The sequence below is a fragment of the Ambystoma mexicanum genome, chromosome 4p (assembly GCF_040938575.1).
Source record: "Ambystoma mexicanum isolate Mex_15411 chromosome 4p, UKY_AmexF1_1, whole genome shotgun sequence".
Lineage (NCBI taxonomy): Eukaryota > Metazoa > Chordata > Amphibia > Caudata > Ambystomatidae > Ambystoma > Ambystoma mexicanum.
Genome location: NC_090927.1, coordinates 850,891,072 through 850,915,490, shown reverse-complemented (window position 1 = coordinate 850,915,490; position 24,419 = coordinate 850,891,072). Strand labels below are relative to the sequence as shown.

The window sequence follows — 24,419 nt, the reverse complement described above, 5'->3', positions numbered from 1 at the left end:
TTTTTAAAAGTTTTATTTGTTTTTAGTCAAGATGTAAAAGAAAAACATCAAGACCTTTACAAATCATAACAAATTACATTTCTAAGTATTAAAAAAGACTTACATATGAATTCATACATTATATAAGATAAAAAGAACAGCTACAAGTGTCTGTTGCAATTATAACTCCATGACTATCAACCCAAAAATATAAAATATAAGTACAAAAATCATCAGAAACAAAGTCCACAATCCTACCATTTGTCCCCCCCTGAATAACACAGGTCATTATATCGAGACTAAACGTCATAGTCCAGACGTATAATCACTTCATCAGCAGTATTTGTCAATCAAGTATAAAATTAAACACCCATCAGCAGCTCTAATTCAATGATCTTTACTAAGCGTGTAGTTCGAATTATCGAGGCATTTGTCGCCCCCCACATACTACTAGTCCAAATCCATTCCCTCGATTCAATAGTGTTTGCCTCCACAAATGACTCTATCATTCTACACCGTGCATTTTCGAAGTAAATACAATAGAGAAACAGATGTTTAAGGGATTCGGACATCTGCTTACAAAAGCGACAAATTACACATGTATCAATTACATCTTTCTTGGACCAATGCTTTTGTCTAACCCGTGTGTGTAGCAAATCAAACCTAAACAGCATGAAAGTTTGCCGCACCTTGGGGCAAGGACATAGATTTAGATACGTCATGCGAGGTGTTTGTTTATGCACGAATTTATTGTATTCTGAGAAAGAGGAGTAATTAGATATTTTTGTACAAATATCCGCCCAATCAGATTGATATAGTTTTTTTTTAATCTTTTCCTGAAAGAGATCTAAATCATCACATGTTAAATTGATCTTTTCCATAATTCCCATCATGCGTTTTTTATAGTGAACTATGGAGGGAGGATTCTTATTCAACATCATGGTATGAAGATGTAGATATAGTGAATTTTTTGGCGGATATAACATTTTCGCAAAATTCACTAGTAATCTCCAGTTGTATTTAGCGGATAGTGAGTTCAGGCCTAATTCATGCATAACAATCACGTTAGGCATGGATGGGGGCAGATCAAGAGTGTATTTCCACATCTGGCCCTGTAATTGGTCGAAAAGTGGACCCAAGTCACAGAGGTATAATTCCACTCCGTAGAGTAATATAGCCTCTACTTTTTTTAGATAAAATTCTAAGAGAGGAATTAATGAGAATTTACAAATCTTTTTTCGAAGCACTTTCATTTGATATTTTAGGGTAGTCGCCTTTATAGTAAGTATTTCCTTGATTTTTCGAAACGACATATTCTTTGTCAAAATAAGACCAAGATAAGGAAGTTCCGTAGTTGTCCTAATCACGACATCGTCAAATCTCCATGTAAAATGACGAATTTTCTTTCTATTCGCAAATACTATTATATTGGATTTTTGGGGGTTTACCCACAAGTTATTAGCTCTGCAGTAGCCCAGAAAGTTATCTAATTTATGTTGCAATCCAGCCTGTGAGCGGTCGAAAAGCAGAATATCGTCTGCGTATGCCAGCCATGATATAGTCAATGCTCCGATGCGAATCGGAAACGATTTCTCCTTATCCCAAATTTCGTCGATTCCAGCAAGATAAAGATTAAAGAGAATCGCTGCAAGGTTACAACCTTGTTTCACCCCTATTCGTGAAGGTATTTCCTCTGTAAGGGAGCCCAACCGATCTAATCTTACTTTAAAATTTGTTTGATAATGCAGCATTTCTATCAATGTAATAAGATATTGTGGTATCTTAGCTTTGTGAAGTTTTTCCCATAACTTTCCTCGTATTACACAATCAAACGCTGCTTTTAAGTCTATCGATGCCACAAATACAGGCGTGTTGTTAGGGCTAGTAGCGTGGGCAATAATATGAGCCAAAGTGCTCGCATTAAGCGGTGTTCCCATTCCTTTACGGAAACCAACTTGCGAGGGACTCAAAATATTATTTGTGGCAGCAAAACTTTCAAGCTCTTCAAGAATTAATGCAGCAAAGATTTTAGCCGCTACGTCAATGATTGCTACTGGTCTAAAGTTATTGGGATCTGAAATACTACCCTTTTTATGTATCGGAATAATGATAGACGTGAGCCATGAGCTTGGAATTACTTTAGCTCGAAATATTTCCTGATAGGTGCCATAAAATATATTAGACCAAAACAATGGGTCGTCTTTGATTAAACATGGTGGAAGACCATCCGGCCCAGGACATTTAGATCTTTTTAACCTGTAAATTGCAGCACAAATGTCGTTCTTGTTCCAAGGACACCTATCAGGAATTAATTGCGACGCAGGGGCGTCTTCATATTCCCTAAATTCAACAGGTAAGGCAAATTTTTTAAGAAAGAATGAGTACCATGCTGTGCTATCTATGCAAGAATCGAAACCTCGAGGAGTCTCTTTTTCAAAAGATCTTATCGTTTTCCAGATTTCTTTGTTTTTCCTGTTACATAATAGATTAACCATTCGTTGATTTTGTTGAATTTTTTTTAGCATACGTAATTCTTTAAGGTTCCTTTTGTAATGCCATATTATTTTTTTTTTCTCGAGACGATATTCACTCTGAGCCATGGAGGGCCTAAATTTCGTTATTTTGCGTAGCTCACGAGTTTTCTTTATTTTTAGATCAGCAGTGACTTGACAATACAAATCACGATCTTCTACTCTCCTTTCCCTCGAGGAGTCGTCTGTAGATAACTTTGCAAGGTGCGCCGCTATTGTCTTACCATTCCAATTTGAGATTATTGCATTGTCAATATCGTTGTCAGTAAGGTTTTTCCAAAGGTCTCTGTTTACTAAAGCCGTAAACCTCCGACATGTAGAGCGAGACCAGTTGATAGACGACGTAGGTCTATCGCATTGAATAAGACCTAAGTGAGTCAAGGGTATGCAGCGTGCAAAGTAATTTACTATGGCAGAAGAAAGCACAGCATGATCTCCAAACACAATTTTCAAAGATTTAACTGGCGCTAATCTGCCTGAAAGCTCTTTGGATGCAAACATGTGATCGATCCATGATTGACTATTACCTCGTTTCCATGTGAATTGACAATGAAGTACAGAAGTTAAAACAAGAAATATGTTCCAATCTTCGAAAAGCCTAATCCATTTGTCTCCTGTGGGATATGCACTATGGCCAACACTTTGTCCCTTATGTCCGCTCAGATAGCATTCTTCCGCTTCTGGGTGGTCTTTATACTGTTGTGGACCATACAACTCCTCCAAATGGGCCACCATCTGCTCCACTAGGACAGTTAGCTTCTGGTCATTACAATTTTGTTTCTTCACCCGCATTTCCAGTACCTTCCCCTTGCCTTTCCCTCCACACATGATTGGCATGTCCTCTGGGAATGGATGACACTCCTACAGGCAGATAGTGAATGAATTGTGTTTTAAAGATGGTCGCTGCAGTACTTCCTTTTCCGGCGATGACCTGTTTCAAACCGCGCTAGTTCCCCCTGCCCTAATTGTGCTAGCGCTAATTAGCTCCAAATACACAGCGGTAACAATAATTCTGCATATTTTTTTTTTATGATGGAGCGGGTTGTAGGACACAGGGAGCTTCTCTCTCCCTCGGGATCACAGACCTCGAAATGCCTCTTTCCCTAGCCTAAGAGGATTTCCCTTCCTAACAAACTAAGACTAAGGAAAGTGACCTAATGTCCAAAAGTATCTGTCCTTCACACTAATACAACCAAAAATACAGGGATTATTTGGCAATTTAACTTTACAAAAATAACATAAGGTTCAAACATAAAAGTTTTATAAACCAAACTCCTTGTGACCAGGGTTGGATTCCCTTCCCATGGATCAATTCAGGATGTTCCAAAGTTCCATGTCAGAAACGTTATCTTCATAAGCCAAGTTCCACTCCAGCTAGAAATAAAAGTTGATTCAATATATTCTTCACTTGGCACAACCTTCTACAACATGTATCTTCTTCCTGGTCTACTTGCCTGCCAGGACTAACTGCTATTTGTCCCTTTATTGGTTTACTCTCCTGCCAGGATAACACTCCTACTACTGTACCTTGTACTCTGTGGTATCAATGTAATTGGCGTACAGTTTCTATCTCCAACATACTGCACAAAATGACAATGCTTTTCACATTGATTTGTTTGCTCAGTGCAGGTTACAATTCTCTCCCCCTTGTTCCTTAATGCAAGGAGGGCTTGTCTCCTTCACACAATTTTTTGGCTTTTGGCAATATGATTTACAACTCCCTCCCTCTGGTGGTGGCACTGTCAAATTTGAGTTGTCTTGGTGTCACTCTCAGCTTTCTTTTGCTTTGGCAATTCAAGTTGTAATGTCCCCCTTTTAGATATCCCTCTTCAAGAAAGTTGTGCCTCATTTGTTTTATTGTTCCCCTTCTTTGGCAATGCGGATTGGAAGATTCCCATATTGAATACCCCCAATTTGGCTCTGGCAATGTGGGTTACAATGCTCTCTTATTAGACCTCTCGTAATAAGAGAGTTGTGCCCAGTTTGCTTCTTTTCAAATGCTTGATAAGCCTTTTGACCCAGGACGAGCGCGCGCTATATATATTGCAGTCGATCGTATTTTTTATGAATACGCATCATTACGTGTATTCATATAAACATATAATGTGTCTTCATATTAAACATGCTCGTCTGCAATATATATATATATATATATATATATATATATATATCGTGTCCTAGATTAAAAGGCACAGGCAGTGCTATCGATCAATTGCTTTGACATCAAGAACATCTTCTAGCAGTGCGTGACGTGGCAAACGTCATTGTGTTTTAAAATGAATCCGCTTGCAAACATGCATCTGCCCAGTCGGCTCCATGTTTGCGTTATTTTCATGCGGGTCTATTCAATCGTGTTATGCATTATGTTCTGTAATGTGTTGAGCAAGCATTCTGTGTATCTCCCCTTTCCCTCTTACGTTTGTATTGTGTGCATTTGAGAAGAGGAAACCGAGTTCCTCGCATCTGGCAGTGAATGCAAGCGAATGGTAACTTGATATGTGTCATTTGATCAGCTAACAGATGTCCGGGCCAATGTGTGCTTTCATAAGCAGATCTCATACAGAGAGTTGTGGGCATCCTGTCAACGCTGCGTTAGCGAGGGAGCGCCCAGCCGCGCTGACCATCATGAGTCTGTTCGCATGGTAACTTGCCTTCTTTTCCCTCTCAGGTTCAGCTGGGATGCTCGCTTCCCCGTCGCCAAGGCGCCGCGCGTGAGCGCGCACACGAGCGGACTGGACCATGCCATCTGAGATGTGCCTCAGGTAACGCGCTCGGCCTCTTTCTCTCTTCTATCCTGCCACCCTGCAGCTTTGTAATACAAATAATTAGGATTAGTTGACCATATTTGCCACAATATGTTTGCTAAGTGTGATTTAATTAAAGTACTTATCAGATATGTATAATTTAACGACCAGTGGGAGGAAGCATTGGGTAAGAATGGAGCATCTTTTTTTAAATTCAGTTTTGAAGTCTTGCGTATATTTGTTGCCTGTCTAACGAGGATGTAAGTCCCCGTCGCACTGTATGTCCATCTCTTGCAAAGCTACTGTTTATAAACCTGAGCATACTACTCTGTCTCACTGCCGCTGACGTCCCGGCTCCATAGTGAAGAAAACGCAAGACAACCAACTACTATGAAATCTCTGAACAGGGGGGTGCAATAGCCAACTACTATGACATCCCTGAACAGGGGGGTGCAACCACCAACTACTATGACATCCCTGAACAGGGGGGTGCAACCACCAACTACTATGACATCCCTGAACAGGGGGTGCAACCACCAACTATTATGGCATCCCTGAACAGGGGGTGCAACCACCAACTACTATGACATCCCGGAACAGGGGGTGCAACCACCAACTACTATGACATCCCTGAACAGGGGGGTGCAACCACCAACTACTATGACATCCCTGAACAGGGGGTGCAACCACCAACTATTATGGCATCCCTGAACAGGGGGTGCAACCACCAACTACTATGACATCCCGGAACAGGGGGTGCAACCACCAACTATTATGACTACCCTGAACAGGGGGTGCGATAGCCAAGTACTATGACATCCCTGAACAGGGGGTCCAGCCACCTACTCCTAGGACATCCCTGAACAGGGGGTGCAACTAGACCAAAACGGCGGAGGCGGCCACTCCAAAGAGCGAGGGACTGGGCTTGAGTAATAACTTCTACTGTGGACCACAAGGAATCTTTGTGAACTTGAAAGTAAATATTGTATTTTAAAGTGCATGGATCCAGAAACGTTGCTATCACCATGTTTATATTAACAACAGCTTTAGAGGCAGTTTGGGATTATTAGCTGATGAGTTTTAGGGTACACTAGTGGAACATTGTGCTTTCTAAACAGGATTGGGCAGGTGATACTGGTCAGTAGTTCACAGGATGTCCAGACCACCTTACCAGGGACCTGTTGGTTCTTTCCTTAGGGAACATTGGTGCTGCATGGTGGCTTTTAAAGTATACTGGGCCAATTAAAATGGTCTTTACATAATAGGGTTTTTGGAGTGTGAATGTGCTTTTGATTCACATGCTATGCATAGCTGGCCCTCTAATGGTTGTTCCAGAGTATTTCACCTTGTTTACTTGAAGTTTTTGTAAAAAGTGTCTAGTTGGCCGGGATCTATAATAGGATGCAGTTATGATGCCTAAGTACAACTCAAAGTGCCTGTCTCCCTCGAATCTATTATCAGGTTGTTTCCTTTCTGCCATTGGTTAGGTCTCAGAGACGGGCACAGAAGGGAAAGAAATTGTACATATGAAACGAAATGAACAAAACACTGAATTCGGAATGATTTCTGGAGTCAGCTGTGGGCAGGTCATAGTAGAATGTGTCCCCTTCTTCCCTCTTCTAGTACGTTAGAATGGCAGTTTGTTGCTGAATTCGAGTGTGTGGGGTGATGTGGAGCTCCGTCGTACTGCTGCATTGTGGGAGAACGCCACTTCAATCTGGCGCCCCCCCAGATGAGCAGTGTTTGGTGCCTTGACCCCTGTGGGCCCAAACATATCTGTGGCCGCGTTGCGGGTTGCTCCCAGGCCCCGCGTGTTAACTCGCTTCCTGGCTCCTTTCATCCCTTCCCCTCCCTCCGCCCGCCTCACAACCCTGCCACCACCCGTGATTGGCTGTGTGCCTCCATAGGAGCTCCGTCGTACTGCTTCACCGTGGGAGAACGGCATTTCCATCTGGTGCCCCCCAGGTGAGCAGTGTTGCGCGCCTTGACCCCTGTGGGCCCAAACATATCTGTGGCCCCGTTGCGGGTTGCCCCCAGGTCCTGCGTGTTTACCTCGCTTCCCAACTCCTTTCATCCCTTTCTCCTCCCTCAGCCCGCCTCCCAACCCTCACTCCACCCGTGATTGGCTGTGGGCCTTCCTGTGAGCTCCTCCACCCGTGATTGGTTAGCTCTCTGGCCTTAATGGACCCCCCAAGGCAGCCCTCTGCCCGGCAGCCCCTGCGGCGATTGGCCCCAAGGCTAAGGGCGGCTCCAACATTGGCGGCTCCAGAAAGTGTCTGCATGTGTCAGCAGGGGAAGCCATCGAAGCCAGACACCAACCGACGGTGCATAAATAATTAAGTGTGGTATGGGTGGGGAGTAAAGCAATCACTCTACTCCAAAAAGCACTGCCCCCCTACATTACCTTACCAAATCTCTACATTACCTTACCAAATATAGACCGCCAGGCAAACATCACTTGCAACACTCTTACTAAGATAGAATTGTGACCATTAGTCTATATCTATCCGAGAAAGGATTGTAATTTTGCCTTACATCGTATCTAGACATATTTGTGCATGCTAGCAAGTTCCACACTTCTATACAATTTTGAGGGTTATTAAGTACCACATCAGACAAAAGTGTGAACATTAGCCTGAGTTGCATCTAGATTGAAATGTAAAGGTCAGCATACGCTACACTTAGATGATATTGTTTTTTTTTTAATAACTCTGTTTATTGAATTTAAACAACAAAACATAAGAGGCATATAAGAATAAGACATGAATCAGCAGTATACATGTGGAAGGCAATCTCAGCAGTATACAAGTTGAAGGCAGTCGTCCATATCAACGGGGCCCGTAGGACCAGACGACAACAAGACAACAATAGGACCAGGCAGGCAAACAAGACAAGCATCACTACCGGTGCACCCCCACCCACAGAGCTTATTGAGCATCTAGCCATTTGCCCCATATTTTCTCGAATTTACGGGGGCAGCCCCTTGCATTATAAATTCGGCGCTCTAAGGCAGCACCTCGGTCCAGCTCGTTACTCCATCGATTCAGGCTCAATGGTTCGTCCGACCCCCGATTGGCCGCTATTAGCCTTTTGCTCGCCCCCAGCGCCGTTGCCAAGAACATTTTTTCATGTTTGGACAGGTCTACTTCCCCTCCAATGCCCAATAGTACCATCTTGGGGTCCCTGGGAATTGGTGTCCCCAGAGCGGCTGAGATTGTATTAACGCATTCCACCCAGAAGGCCTGTATCACCTGACAGTCCCATATCCTATGGTAGAAGGTGGCGGGTTCAGTTTTGCATCGGACACATGTCTCGTCTTCTATTCCACCCCATCTGGCCATTGCAGTGCGCGAGTGATATGATCGATGTAGGATCCTCAACTGTATGAGCCTAAGCTTGGATTCTATCCCAATTTCTCTGGGGGACATTAATGCTTCTACCCAGTCTTCAGGTTCCAGGGGGCCCAGGTCCCTTTCCCACTTTGCCTTTAGTCCGTCGAGTTGGGGAGTCCCGAATGAGCTAAGGGCCTGATAGAGGCTGGAAGTGACCCTAGAAGAGATGTACTGCGGGAGAATATTGGTCTCGATGGGGGAGCAAGGGGGTAGGACCGTCGTGTCGGGGAATTGGGCGCGGATTGCATGGGACAATTGCGCATGCCGAAACCGATCCATGGGAGCCAGGTTGAATCGTTCGCGCATGGTCTCAAAGCTCAAGAGGCGGCCCTCTTGTATAATTTGTGCTAATGTGTGTATTCCTTTGGTCAGCCAGTGACCGAAGGGGCCCATTTTTACCAGTTCTGGGAGGAGCGCATTGTGCCATATGGGTTGCGACAGTGTTGGCTGGCCTTCCCAGCCAATTAGCTTGTGAGCTGCCCGCCAAGCCCTCCGGATATGATGGGACATTTTGGGCAGCGCCGGGAGTTGGTCGCGGGTGGCGTAGAGGATTTGGAGCGGTGTTAGTGGGGACATGGTCTCCAGCTCTATACGGTTGTGTGGCTGTGTGGGGTCTGCATGTATCCAGTCATTCACTACTCCTATTTGTGTGGCCAAGTAATAGGTGCGTATGCAAGGTAACCCGATGCCTCCCTCCCACACCGATCTTTGGAGCGTGTCAAGGGCAATCCTGGATTGTTTCCCTCCCCAAAGCAATGTGCGCAGATTCTTGTCGATGAGTGCGAAGGTTTCCCGGGGGATGGGGAACGGGGCGTTCTGGAGGACATACAACAGTCTGGGAAGGGTCATCATTTTGAATAGTGCGGCCCGGCCCATTAGGGACAGGGGGAGAGATTGCCAGTGGGGGATGTCTCTGATGAACCGCTCTATTACTGGTTGTATATTAAGTCGGGGGAACCCATCGAGCGTCGGGTCAAGCCGTATACCCAGGTATTTGAATTCCCTGATAGAGACGCGATATGGGCAGGTCTCCGGGATCGCAGGCTCACCCCCCTGAATCGGGAAGAAGATGGTTTTGGCCTCATTAACCTTTAGGCCTGCAAAGGACTGATATTCCCCGAGTATGCGGGAGACCACCGGGCACGAGACACCTGGGTTACTAAGGTATATGAGCAGGTCGTCCGCATAGAGCGAAAGGCGGTCTTCCCCCCCTCCCGGCCAGACGAAACCATTCCAGTTGGTGTTAGCTCTAAGCTCAATCGCTAGTGGCTCGATGGCCAGGAGGAAGAGGAGTGGAGACAGCGGGCACCCCTGCCTCGTGCCTCGACCCAGGGGGAAAGGTTTGGAGGACATGCCGTTCACCCTCACCGTGGCCTCCGGGGATGCATATAACAGTTTTACCCATGATATAAACGTCTGCCCCAAGTTCATCCTGGCCATGATCTCCCACAAGGCATCCCACCCCACTGAGTCAAACGCCTTTTCGAAGTCCACCGCCAGGAGGGCGAGTGGAGCTGGTATCTCCTTTGCCCTGGATAGCGCCAATTGGACCCTGCGCAAGTTCATTCGAGTCGACTTATTGGGCATAAAACCGCATTGGTCCGGGTGGATTAGGGTCTCAATCACTTGCAGTAGTCTGTTGGCGAGTGTTTTGGCGAGGACCTTCGCTTCGCCATTAATCAGGGATATCGGGCGATAGGAGGCACATTCCTCCGGGGGTTTCCCCGGCTTGTGTATGACCACTATGCATGCCTTCCTGAGGTCTGGGGGGAGTGCTCCTAGTTCCCTGCTGCGTAGAAACATGCGGTGCATGTGGGTGGGGAGCATGCTACCAAGGCACTTCCACGTTTCTGTTGGGAACCCATTGGGGCCCGGAGTTTTCCCGGGCTGGAGTTGTGCCAGTGCCTCCTGCACCTCAGTGTCAGTAATATCCGCATTCAGGAGGTCTGATTGGTGCTGCAGGAGTGTCGGGATTTCGATGTGGTCGAGGTATCGGGAGGGTTCGACTGATGGGTTCCCCGTGGGCGGGGTGTAAAGATTTTTGTAGTAGGTGGCGAATGCCTCGACGATATCTGAATCTTCCGTCAGTAGTGTCCCATCCGGAGATCTGATTGCCCTAACGTGTCCCCTGCTCTGCACGCGTCTCTCCAACCAGGCCAGTGTCTTGTTAGCTTTGTCGCCCCTTTCATATATTTGGCTTCGGACTAACTGGTGAGCATTTCGTGCATTGTCTAGGGACAGGTTACTGAGGGCGGCCTGCGCCGTGAGCATCGCCTCCTTTGCTTCTTGGGTGTTCTGTATGAGGGTTTGTCGCTCACACTCCAGGACACGTGTCGCTGCATCCCTGACCTTCTGGACTTGGCGTTGTTGGTAGGCGGAGACCTTGGAGATAGCCTCCCCTCGTAGGACAGTTTTGTATGCCTCCCAGATCGTGATCGGGCAGTCCACCGAGCCCACATTGTGTTCGAAATATTCCGCTGTCGTCTTCTCTAGCTCTTCTGCAATCTCGGGAAGACGGAGATGGTACGTATTTAGGCGCCAGTTACGTTCTGAGCGGCAGGAAGAGTTCTTGAGGGTCAAGAGAAGCGGGGAGTGGTCCGAGATCCCTCTTGCGAGGAATGCAGCATCGAGGAGCCTGTGGGTTATATTGCGAGGGATGAAGGCGTAGTCGATCCTGGAGAATGATTTGTGGACCCCAGAATAGAAGGAGAACCCTGCCTCGTCGCCATGGAGTGTGCGCCAGGTGTCCACCATTCCTGAGGTTTCTGCAAACGTGGTGAGTGGCGTAGAGGTGGGACGTGTTCCAGCTCTCCTATAGGTTCTGTCGATTGTGATGTCCATTACCTCGTTAAAGTCCCCTCCGAGCACCCACACATCCGCCTCCTCCTCCAGGAGTAAGTTCTGTAATTCAGCGAGCAGTTCCTTCGTCAGTGTGGGGGGGGCATAGAGCGCTGCCAGGCCCCATCTCTCACCCCAGATGTCCGCCAGCAATAGCACATAGCGGCCCCGGGGGTCCGTCCTGATCTTCCTAACATGGAGAGGAACTCTCTTGTGGACGAGTATCATTGTGCCCCTCGCCCCTTTCGTGAATCCGGCATGGTAGACCTTCGAGTAGTTGGATCTTTTGAAAAAGATGGTGTTGGTGCCTGTCAGATGTGTTTCATTTAAGAGGGCAATGTCTGGCGAGTGTCGGTTTAGGTACTGGAGTACCAGTCTTCGCTTTATGCTGGAGCCGAGGCCATTGACGTTCCAGGACAGTATCTTCACTTTGTTGGAGTTCATCCTGTCAGCGTGAGACTATTTGTTGGGGTGTCTGAGAGGATTAGTGGCCGTTGCATTTTCCCCCCGGGGGCATAAGTTGTTTCCTTCTCGGGGTGGGGGGAACCCCCAGCGGCCGCCTCGCATCGGAGTGTCTGAAGACTGGCAGGTGCCTGCGTCTCTGAACCTGGCCCACTGTAGTGTTTGTCTGACTTGCCTGCTTTCATCGTTTTCCAGCTTTCTTTTCCCGTGAATTTGCTTCTTCAAATCCCCAAAACTCCCCCCACCCTGCACTTCCCTTCCAACTGGGAGCACCTGTCGCCCTAACATCGAACTTATAACTTGTTGAACGTAAACTTCGTCGGAATGACCCGACCTAGGGTGGTGGCTCCAGTGGAGACGCCCTGACTGTGTTTGGATCTGCGGTGTCAAGGTGGTGGTGGCCGCGGTGGTGTGATTTCCATGGTGTCCCTTGGTGACCTCAGTACTGTGATGCCCAGGCCTCATCCGTTCTCAGTGGTATTCCTGAGGGGGGGTCTTGGTGTTTCTGTTTCGGGGCCCATCGGAGTAGGAGGCGGCGAGTCCTGCCCGGGCCCGGGTTTGCGAGCGGGCGGTCCAGAGGGCGAGCGCCGAGTCGTCGGCCCATTAAGGATCTGTGTTTCGAGCCAGTCCCATGCTTCTTTGGGGCTGTGGAATAGGTGTGTCGTTCCCTCGTGGTGGACCTTGAGCAACGCCGGGAAGAAGAGGGCGAACTTGATGGATAGAGAGTGAAGCTTTTTCTTAACCGAGTCAAACGACTGGCGGGCCCGCTGAACCTCCTTAGTGTAGTCCGGGTAGAACCCTACTTTATAGCCGTTGTATGTGATTGGGCCGGAGGCCCGTGCCATCTGGAGGATGGCGTCTCGGTCTCGGTAGTTCAGGAGGCGTGCAATTATAGTTCGGGGGGGGGCTCCTGGGGTAGGTCGCCCAGTGGGTACCCTATGTGCTCTTTCGATAGAAAAGAATTTCGACAGTTTCTTGGGGGCAAAGATGTGGGTCAGCCAGTCTTCTAGGAAAAGTTCGACACTGGGGCCCTCCTCTTTCTCCGGGATCCCAAGAATCCTGAGGTTATTGCGCCGTGCCCTGCCCTCACTGTCTTCAGCTCGGTATTCTAGTTGGTTAACCTTCTGGGCAATTATGGCGAGTTGTTGTTCCAACTGGCGGACATTATCTTCTGTGTCCGACACTCTTTGCTCCGCTTCTCCTACTCTGGACGATAAATTGCGCAGATCCTGACGTAGGAGAGATACTTCCGTGCAGACTCCGCCAATTTTGAGTTCCAGCGATGTTCTCGAGTCCCCAATTGCCTTCATTAAGTCTCTCAGGGAGAGTTGGGGGTCCTGAGCTGCTTCCCCACCATCCGCTTCCGCTGGGGATTGCATTTCCAGGCGGGGGGGGCTTCCACGGTATAGAGGTCCATTTTGCTTTGTAGGGTCTGCCTCCTAACCTTATCTTTGCCCATGGCGGAGTCGGGTATTCGTGTGAGGCGGCAAGTCCGGATGGGACGTATTGGTGCCCCCCAGGGGGTCGTTGTAAAGTCTGAGATGGGGTGGGTTTGTCGGGCGACGATCCTTCCCTATTGTGTCCCTGTTCAGGTGTGCCGGCGGGATTGCTTGGCCGCTGGAAGCAGACCCCTGCTATGGTTGGTCCGTTGTGTCTATTGGAGGGTCGCGGGCCCACAGAGATGGCATCCGCATATACGCCCCCCCGGAGCCCGTATTATGTTCAGTTCATGAGTGACGTGTGGAAGGCGATAGCCGCGGCTCTCCGCCGTGCGCGCCACTTTGTGCTGCCCCTGGAGGCCGTTAATTGTGTCGATTGAGGGGCAGAACCCTTTGTCGTTGGCGGTTCCAAGGGTCCCTGGTCGGGGTTGGTCCGGTGAATTTCGGGGGTTTGCCCCAATGCGCGGTCTCACACCGGGCTGCCCCAGTGGGGTATCTGCCCCGCTCCTTGTGCTTGTGAAGTCGTGGCCTTTACAACGGGAGGCCTCCGTCCCTCCCCGGGTCACTGCCCACAGTTGTTAGCTTATTGCCAGTTCCCTGGACCCACGATCGTTTGTGGAGGGTGCTGCGGACGTTGTCACCAGTTCTGGGTGCTAATGGTGATGGGGGAGGAGAGCGTCCCCAGTCCCCTCAGCTCCGTGCCCCCCACAGGTGGACCTCCGAATTCACTTTTGGGTGGGGGGTGAGGCGTCTCCTTAATGCGGGTCGGTATCCCGCCGGTTGCCCTTACCTCGTTAATGCTGATGGGGGAGCGCAACACCGCGTTATCGGTTCCCGTGTCACGGCTCAACCCCAGGCGTGACAGTCTCGCAAATTGAGGGAGAGGCGGGTGGGGGCAGAAAGGCGTTCTGCTCGCCTCTGTTTACGCCGCCGGGTCTGGTAGCACAGCGTAGAAATCCCTTGCTGTCCGTGCAGTGCTGGTGTCCAGGATCGTCGCGGCTTCAGCGCCGCGCGTCGGCTGTGCCCGCGGTTCGGGCACTCGGACGGCCGTCTCAAGCAGGGGGCTCAGCAGGGTGGAGGAGCCCCGGGCGGCAGTCAGGAGGAACCAGAGCGATGCCTCGGGCCGGCGTCCTCGGCCCCCCCCCCTGCCCCGCTCCTTGTGCTTGTGAAGTCGTGGCCTTTACAACGGGAGGCCTCCGTCCCTCCCCGGGTCACTGCCCACAGTTGTTAGCTTATTGCCAGTTCCCTGGACCCACGATCGTTTGTGGAGGGTGCTGCGGACGTTGTCACCAGTTCTGGGTGCTAATGGTGATGGGGGAGGAGAGCGTCCCCAGTCCCCTCAGCTCCGTGCCCCCCACAGGTGGACCTCCGAATTCACTTTTGGGTGGGGGGTGAGGCGTCTCCTTAATGCGGGTCGGTATCCCGCCGGTTGCCCTTACCTCGTTAATGCTGATGGGGGAGCGCAACACCGCGTTATCGGTTCCCGTGTCACGGCTCAACCCCAGGCGTGACAGTCTCGCAAATTGAGGGAGAGGCGGGTGGGGGCAGAAAGGCGTTCTGCTCGCCTCTGTTTACGCCGCCGGGTCTGGTAGCACAGCGTAGAAATCCCTTGCTGTCCGTGCAGTGCTGGTGTCCAGGATCGTCGCGGCTTCAGCGCCGCGCGTCGGCTGTGCCCGCGGTTCGGGCACTCGGACGGCCGTCTCAAGCAGGGGGCTCAGCAGGGTGGAGGAGCCCCGGGCGGCAGTCAGGAGGAACCAGAGCGATGCCTCGGGCCGGCGTCCTCGGCCCCCCCCCCGGCTCGTCCGCTCCCCGAGGGCCTCAGTGGCCGCCGCAGCTCATGGGGGGAGGGGCGAAGGAGCCGCAGTTAACCGCCCAGCAATGGCGGCGAGTCTCGCGTCGGCGGACTCCGGGACGTTTCTCACGCCCCCCGGTCCGATTCTGCTCGGGGTTGTAGCAGGCAGTGCCTGGATGGGTCCGCCAGTGTTGTGCTGCTTCAGGAGGTCGGGCGAATTCCCGGAGCGGAATAAATGAAGGATATTTAATCGCGGCCACCGGGAGCCGACGCGATTAGTTCTTCATGCGCGGCTCGCGCATGCGCAGTCCCTAGATGATATTGTTAATGTCAGCATGTGCCTCACTTAGATGGAACTGTGAATGCTAGCTTGTGACACACTTAGATGGAATCATGAACATTAGCCTGAGTCACACCTAGATAGAAATGTAAAGGTCAGCATACGCTACACTTAGATGAAATTGTGAATGGCAGCATGTGCCACACTCAGATGGAATTATGAACATTACCCCACATCGCATCTAGATAGAAATGTAAAGGTCAGCATGCGCTACACTTAGATAAAATTGTGAATGATAGCCGGTGCCACACTTAAATGGACATTTTGATTGTTCACATGTCCCACACTTAGATGGAATTTTGGCGTGTGCCGCACTTAGATGGAGTTGTGAGTGATAGCATGTGCTACGCTTGGACAGAATCGTGAACATTGGCCTGAGACGCATCTAGACAGGACTAGGAAGCTTAGCAAATGCCACAGCTAGATGGAATTGTGAATGTCAGCACGTGCCCCTTGGACAGAGCTGTGTATATTAGCATGTGCCACACTTAGATAGAATTTTATACACTAGCATATGCTAGACCTAGATGGAGTCATGAACATTGGCCTGAGTCGCATCTGGACAGGATCGTGAACATTAGCAAGTGCCACACCGAGATGGAATTGTTAATGTCAGCATGTGCAGCAACATGGAAATCTAGCACATCACTTCTAAGCAATGATGCCAATAACCAACCCACTAACAATTTCACCCTCTGCATACACCTCACAAACACAACCACAACCCTATAGCACAACAAACCGCACAAACCTCACCACACCGCAACAACAAAACAAACCACACATAGACTCACACAACAGCGCACAACGGCTACCAAACGGAAAGCACCCCAAGCCCAGCGGACGTGTTAACCGGGTTGAGGCTGCCAACAGCACATCACTGCTCTCTTGCACTTTTCCTGCTCATTCCCACTAACTCACCCCCCTGTCCCCTTTTCAGATCCGCCAGAGCGCAAGGGGAGCACTTGGTGGTGATAGTTTGCGGTACAAATATCCTTTAACATTAACATAACAGGAACCTGGCAGAACGTTCTTTGTCTGGCAGTTAGACATGGAGCAGCTGAGGAGTGAATGTGCCAGTAGATGTTTCCCATATTCTACTGTTCGGTTTTACCTGTAAAATACTTGTATCTGAAGGTCTGTTCTGGACTTGCCTGGACGCGTCGTCGATAAACAAGCATCCTTCAAACCTGCAAACAGTGGCCTGTGTCCTCCAGTACCCAAGCCTTCCATTTGTACAAGAAGTCTATTTTTATGTGTTCTTTTTTTTGTCTTTTTTGCTTTTATCCGTGGACAAATCTACCTTTAAGTTTTTCCCCAGATATATTCAGTTTTTTCGGTGAATAGACCAGCATATTTTTTCAATCAGTGTCTTCCATGGGACCTTGATGGCACCAGGTGGGAGGCATGTTGGTGGAGAGGCTAAAAACACTAAAAACAGGAGAGGAAAGATGCTGAGTTGTGCATGTCAGGGCGTTCTGTAGATCTACCGCTTCAGTGTCCATTGGAGACTAAACTGAGGCTGAGGAACTGGAGACAACATGCCATTTAGCCCTTAGTTCGTGCTGCAGGAACACAAGTTGAAACTGATTCCAAAAAAGGGACAGATTCTAAATAAACCCTCTCAGTGAAAAGCACTGGTCCTATGGTGGTTACACCCTGCAACTCAGTTTCTTCCGATCCACAAAAAATTATAGAAAAGGCTAATTGAGTGTCAGAAACTCCAAGATATACTAAAGGCATGGGGACAGAGAAAAACATGCATGATCAGAGTTCATCAGTACCTAAGAGTAGAACAATAACCCTTATGATCGAAAACTCAATTGGTTGCCTTGGCGCTTTGGCATTTCTCAGTGCCATGAACCCCCAACACAATAGCTTCGAAAGCCCATACTTCATAAAAAAAGTCATCTCTACAGCATAGTGTCACATTTTTGACATCAATATTCGGACAACAAATGGCAACGAAAAGATTAATTGTACTGTATGACACAGAAGGTTTAGACATCAAAATTATGCAGACAGGCATAGCACAGTAAGAGATTAGAAGTAGAAAATTTCATTTAGAGATACAAGCACAAGGACCGTAACCACAGGGATTGGATATATTACCAAGGACCTTTCAGAAGAAAATGATGCAAGGACACAAGTAAAAGGTGAAATCCCACCTTTTAAGTATTCCACTAGCCACACTATTTAAGGCTGCAAAGATACAGGCTTACACAGAAACAAAATAAACTCGAAGTGATTTATTTCTCAGAATCTTAGGAAGACATACTTGTTGAAGAGCTGCATACGTATCTTCCTCTCCCAGCCATCACCAAACGTCCTACCATGCAGTCATTTTAAGGGTGGAGAGAAGATTTATTATAAGGATGTGGAAAGAGGAGTAGGATAGTTTTTTCCGTTGAAAGACTAAAAACTCACCAAACACCTCCCAAATTCTCTCTGCGATGGCAAAAGAACAGAAACAGCTACAACAGAGTATGTTCACCCTCCTGTCTCAAAGGAAGTTATTTCGCACGTTGATGAAAGGTATAAGACGGCCCAGAAGTTTCCCTTAGCCTTGTTGGAGACCATCAAAGACCATAGTTCAAAAGTGCCATGGTGGCAAGGAACATATCTAATACTAGAGCTTACAGATCAGGTGCTCCACCTCACAGAGGAAGCAAGGGATTTAATGCTAGAGGAAGAAAAATTGACCCTTGCGCTGCAAGCTATATTAGAATAGCCAATTGCACCACATTACAGTCTCGATACGACTGTAGGAAGCTGGTTGAGATGGAACTTACTACATGAATATTTGAGGGCAAAGTCACTATATGCAGTAAATGAAGGACAAATCATTTCAAATACAAAGATCAAAATTATCATGGTACTGCTGAAACTGCAGGCAGACACATGACAACATGGATAGATGTAGAGCTACACTTGTGGCTACGAGCCTCAGCGTTTAGACAATAGACAGAAGCAAACATTCTCGACAAGCCCCATTTTGGCCACGTATGAAAAACAGGATGATCCTTTAGAACAGGCAAAAAACGAGAGCGAAACTGCTTTAGTTATTGGTACTTTTTTAACTGGATCTGTCAAAAAGAATGATGTTTAGACACGGTCCACCCGCCGTGGGCTATTAACTATAGGCAGTCTTTTTGGCGAAGGTCACCAGCATTGCAACCACACCACAGGGTCTTTCAGGTTCACTACCTTCAGTACTCAAGAAAAAGGTAGAGTTGGATGCTCAACAGCTATCCCATTCACCAAAATAGTGCTTTTCAGGATCTGGTCTCCTCTCAGAAAATCCCCCCCGGTAGGAGGAGGCTCAAAACTCTTTGCACCTAAGGATGTTGATATCACTACAGATTGACAGGTGGCTGACAGTGTTAACAATGGTCACTGCGTCCAACACTACTGAAAAATTGACACACACAGGAAAATCATTTCCCTGTTCTCTTAGAGGAAAGCCAAGTGCAGGAAACCATAGGGGAGGGTCCACAAGGGGAAAGCAAGCAAGAAATCCAGTCTACATACATTCCTATTCCGCTGAAATACAGCCTTAGCCAATCCTAGCCTTACTCACCTCAAAGTTCTTTCATGGAATGCATGTGTTCTACTCAATCTGAAAAGATGTTTTCACACTTCGGACTTTATGTGCTCATTTCATGTTCTTATGTTTCAGGAAACTGTGTCAGTCTTGCATTTTGACTTTACAGGATATCTGACTTTTGCCAGCCCAGCCTCTCATGCCGACATGGGTTGACCGAGTGCAGGTCTGGCAATAGCTATTGATTGCAACTTAATTGTTACATCTGAAGTTGTTCATGTTTCAGAGGGCTTGTTGGCAGTTTCTGTAACTTCTAAAACAACAAAATGATTGCATTAGAGACTATTCATTTGACCCTTTCTGATTTTGGCCATGATCACTCTATAATCATTGGGGGTGACTTTAATTGTAACTTTATGGAGGGTGCCAAGTGCAATGTTTCTGATGTAACTCCCCTTCCTAATGCTACTTGTGTTCTGTGGGGTATGCGTTGGGACCATTTTCTAGTTGAATGGGAATTTACCCAATTGAAAGTGATGCCTCTGCATGACCTTCCACTGTGCACTTGGCATAGGGGTATTAGGAATTGGTTACATGTATGCTTCTACCCAGCTGAGTTTTGATTCCTGTGGGGTGAATATATACGATGCATGTTTGGGGAACCATCTCATTTTTCAATGCTCTTCGCAATCTCCATTGACAGTCTTGAAATCAGTCCCGCCCTCTCTTGTTGGACTCCTGTTAGGGCTGGCTTGTCCCTCAAATGGAATCGTAGACTGTGCATTTAGTTCACCCAACGTTTGACGGATATGGTTCATAGTCATGGTCTCCTGGATGATTCCTATTGGACTCCCTCAGAGATTATACGCAGCACACATCGCTACGGTCACGCTTCCCTCTTTGGCAAATCCCTCGCAGGACAAGGCCGCAGTGTTGAGCGACGCAGCTGCACAGGAGACGCTGCCCGCTTGTACCTAGGAGGCATTGCTACGTCCACGCTTCCATGCCTATAAGAACCAAGATTCAGACCCTCTGGGGCAAAGCCCTTGCAGGACAAATCAGGGGTGTTAAGCGACGCAGGAGACGTTGCCCGATTATAGGTGGCATGCATCACTACATCCACGCTTCTGGGCCTATAAGAACCGAGGTTCGGCCTTCTGCGGCAAAGCCCTCGCAGGACAAGGCCGCTGTGTTCAGCAATGCAGGTGCGCTGGAGACCCTGCCCGATTATACGTAGCACGCATCACTACGTCCACACTTCGGTGCCTATAAGAACTGAGGGTCGGAATCTTTGCAGCAAAGCCCTCACAGGACAAGGCCGTGCTGTTGAGTGACGCAGGTGTTTGGGGGTGATGGGGTAGGCGGCGCAGACTGTGAGCGCGGACAACCTCACCCTCCTGTCTGCGTCTGCAAGGTAAGAAGGTGCACTGAGTCTGCTTCGCAACTTAGGCCGCGTGCGCTTCCTCGTAACTTAGGCAGCATGCGCTTCCCCACAATCTCAGGCCGCGTGCACCCCCTTGCATCGTAGGTCCATGCATCCTGTTTCGTTCCCCCCCTGCGCTCCCACCTTTCTCTCGCATTTCAGCCCCTTCCCTTCTTTGATCTATTGTGTACTGCATTAACACTGCGTTGTGCTCCACAGTTTTTGGAATTACATTGCATTGCCTCCATTCTTTACTCCTAGGTTCCTGTTGTGTTTTGTGCCTTGTTGATGGTATTGACTTTGTGTTGTTCTCTACAGCTCTGATATTGTGTTGTTCTCTATGGTCTTGACATTGTGGTGTTCTCTACAATTTTGGCATTACATTGCATTGCCTGCTTTCTTCACTTCTAGGTAGGCTGTTGTGCTCTGTGCTTGCTACTGGTTCTGTATTGCATCTGCATTCTTTACTGCAACTCTAGGTTCCCTGTTGTGCTCTGCTGTTGGTTCTGTATGGGATTGGATTTCACAGGTCCACTGTTCTTATTCTTTGTTATTCTCCCCTGCCTTTCGTGTTCCCCCCCCTTATTCCTCTCTCCTGTCTGACCCCAGCGCTACGCCTACACCCCTGCCATGCTTGGGCTGCCTTTGCCCACCCCTCTTTGCTCCCTGAACCCTCTGTGGTGCTCTCTGTCTCATCTATCTTCTCTAATTGCTTTTCTATCGACTATCCTATCCCTCTCACTAAGTCTGCCAGGAAGAAGCTCAAAAGGGACATCCTCTTCTCCAACCCAGTCCTCCCTATCGCCAATACCTACACCAGTGCTTCCTCCAGACAGACCCTTACCGACCTTCTCTTTGTCATCCCCTCTCCAGGCCTATGGACCCTCATATGGTCTCTGTTCTCTCTCTTTTTTCCTCTTCTCCCATTAATGGTGGCACACAGTGGGAGGCCCTTCTGGCTCCGTTCCACTCCTCTAAAACCATCATTAATGTTTACTTGACTGGCAACTTCGAATGGATTGTGTCCTCCAACGTATTCCTCATCATTGACATGCAATGTCCAGCTTTGGCTGCTTTGGACATTTTTTCGACAGAGGGCGCCCTGCGTCGATGGCGTTGAGTCAACGTCCCTCGGAGGCCTCCCTCGAGGTTGACGTCATTGGATGTTCTAAGTAGCACGCACAGAGCCCATTGACCTCAGTTCCGTTTTTCCGCAACCGTATTTGCTTCATGAGAAACGCGGCGCGCCGAGTACTTGTGAAAGTATTTGCTGTTGGTTTTTGAATATGTCTGTCTTCTACTCTGACTACACCTCGGTCCAGATTCAAGAAAAGCCAGGACTGCGGCTCCAAGATGTCAATCACCGACCTGCTTCGAGTCTGTCTGTGTTGCCTCGGCAAGGGCCACGATACGGATATGTGCTCCAAGTGTCAATCCATGACAGGAAATTCCTTGAGGGAATGAAAGGGAAGCTCGAGTTAGGCAAGGTTTCCAAAGCCCATAAGTTCCGACCTGATGGGCCTTCGACTGATGAGTCGAGAGACGACTCTCCTCGGAAGAAGACGGCCAAACGCTCTAGGTGTGGTTCCTGTCACTCTTCGTCAAAGCAATCGAGGAGAGGGCACCGCCGGTCGCCTTCCTCGTCGTCTTCGTCAGGCGACTCCCCAGAGCGGGTGAAATGCCAGTCTAAAAATTCCACACCTGCAGAATGGGAGGCTTTCCATGTGGAAATGCTTAAAATCTTTGATAAACAGGGCCGGGCTCCGACCATGCTCTCTGTGAAAGCCGGCAAGGCGTGGTCTCAGCGGGATACTCACAAGGCCTCGATCCCGAGTAGACGCATGATCCACATTGAGAGCCATCAGGGCATCGTTCGGACTAGGTATCGAAGGATCACTCGAGACGTGGAGAGAGGTCGGGACCGTCAACGCCTTGAAAGCGGTCAATGCCATCGGCGCCACGGCCGTTGGTAACGCCCATCGGGTCATCGACCCATGTCAGGCCTTCGATGCCATTGACGCCACTGTCGACGCCGAAGCCGTTGACGCCAGCTGTGCCAATTTTACCGGCACAGCCCCCAGTGACTGTTGACCCTCCAAAGAAGGTGGTAACTAAGTCAAAGTCGACGCCTTTGACGATTTCGAAGCCTCTGGGTACCACAACAGAGAAAAGCTATGCCCCTTTACCGACAAAGGATTTTTTAAAGTCCCTCACTTCCATTTTTGAGGAGGAGGAGCGTTCGGATGAGGACGATGCCCTTTTGGTCTCCATTTTGGGACCCCTAATGTACCTGAATGCCTCATTTCAGTGGAGAGTACGATGCAGGATCTCTGTGATACTTTGCATAATGCGAGTGGTATAGACACTTCTCCTGAACTGGAGTTCGGCAAGCCGGACCAAGGGGAGCATGCTGACTCCTCGTACAGACAACATATGTCTAGAATTGTTGAATATTTGGGCTGGTCTAGACCTCCTGTGCATTAGGATCAGGACAATCTAACGGACATTTTGGACAAGGGTCCAAAGGGTGGACGAGGTAGCAGTGCCAAGCCAGCTCAAGCAGCAGCATCTTTACCATCGGCCTCTGCTACAGCCGCTTCAAAACCGCTCTGAGGGCTTGAGTCACAGCTCACCAGTGGGGGCAGACTGTCTCAGTATCTAGAAGAATGGCGAGTCATTACTTCAGATGCTTGGGCTCTGGAAACAATAGCCCACGTTACTGCCTTCCTTTTATAAAAAAGCCTCAGACCAATCCACCGGGGAGGCACTCTTTGAGGATTCCGGATCTGCTCCTTGTGCAGGAAATCTTGACCCTGCTAGAGAAAGGCGCTATAGAACCAGTGCCTGTAGTGGAGAGGAACAAGGGTTGGTACTCCCCATATTATTTGATTCCCAAGAATGACGGGGGACTGAGACCCATCTTGGACTTGAGATACTTGAACAAGTTCCTCAGGAAGGACAAATTCAAGATGGTCACTCTTTCGCAGATCCTTCAGGCCCTCCAACTTCAAGTTGGTGTCATTGGAACTACAGGATGCTTATTTTCATGTGCCAATCCATCTTCAGCACAGGAAATACCTGAAGTTTGCCGTTGGTGGCTCGCTCTATCAGTTTCAGGTCCTGCCATTCGGGTTGACCTCCGCCTGAGGGTCTTCACCAAACTGATGGTGATGGTGGCAGCGCATCTCAGGAGAAGGGGGATTCACTTCTACCCTTACCTGGACGATTGGCTGATTAGGGTACGTTCTCCCGAACAAGCCTTGGATCATCTCAATGTTACCTGCCACTCCCTTCACAGGCTGGGCTTCTCCCTTAATTTCAAGAAGTCCTAAATGACACCTTCCGAGCAGCTCCAGTACATCGGGGAAAGTACTTGCCACCCAGGTGAGGGCTCATGACATTCTGCAGATGGTAACACAATTCCAGGGTGCCCAGAGTTTTCAGGCCTTCGAATTCTTGAGGTTGCTCTGCCCCATGGCATCCTGCATTTTTCTGGTGCAAGAGGCCCGCCTGAGAATGAGATCCCTTCAGTGGGCTCTTAGGACACAATGGTCCCAGTTTTCCGGCAAGATGTCGAACTGGCTTCAGATTCCAGCGAGTGTCTCCCAGGATCTTCTGTGGTGGGCTGGCGAGGCAAATATTCTGAAGGGAGAACCTTTTTGGCAACCATGGCCAGAGGTCGCGGGAGTGACGGACGCCTCACTCATGGGGTGGGAAGCTCATGCCAAGGACCTGACAATCAGCGGTCGTTGGTCTCCATGGAAGTCCAGGCTACACATCAATCTTTTGGAGCTGAGAGCAATCAGACTAGCGCAGGAGGCTTTTCTGCTGCATGTACGGGGAAAGAATGTCCTGATAATGACGGACAACACAGTGGCCATGCACTACCTCAACAAGAGAGGAGGCGTAGGGTCACTACCACCACTACCACTGTG

At 48.9% G+C, this 24,419-nt stretch overlaps 1 protein-coding gene across 1 annotated transcript in view; it reads left to right on the top strand.

Annotated features, from left to right (window-relative positions):
* The window catches only part of KLHL32 (kelch like family member 32), a 2,034,348-nt gene that overhangs the window by 328,763 nt on the left and 1,681,166 nt on the right, over window positions 1-24,419 (top strand). The window contains exon 2 of the mRNA XM_069606414.1: window positions 5,179-5,272. Coding sequence (XP_069462515.1) covers window positions 5,250-5,272 — 23 coding nt within the window. The 5' untranslated portion in view covers window positions 5,179-5,249. The remainder of the gene's footprint in view (window positions 1-5,178; window positions 5,273-24,419) is intronic.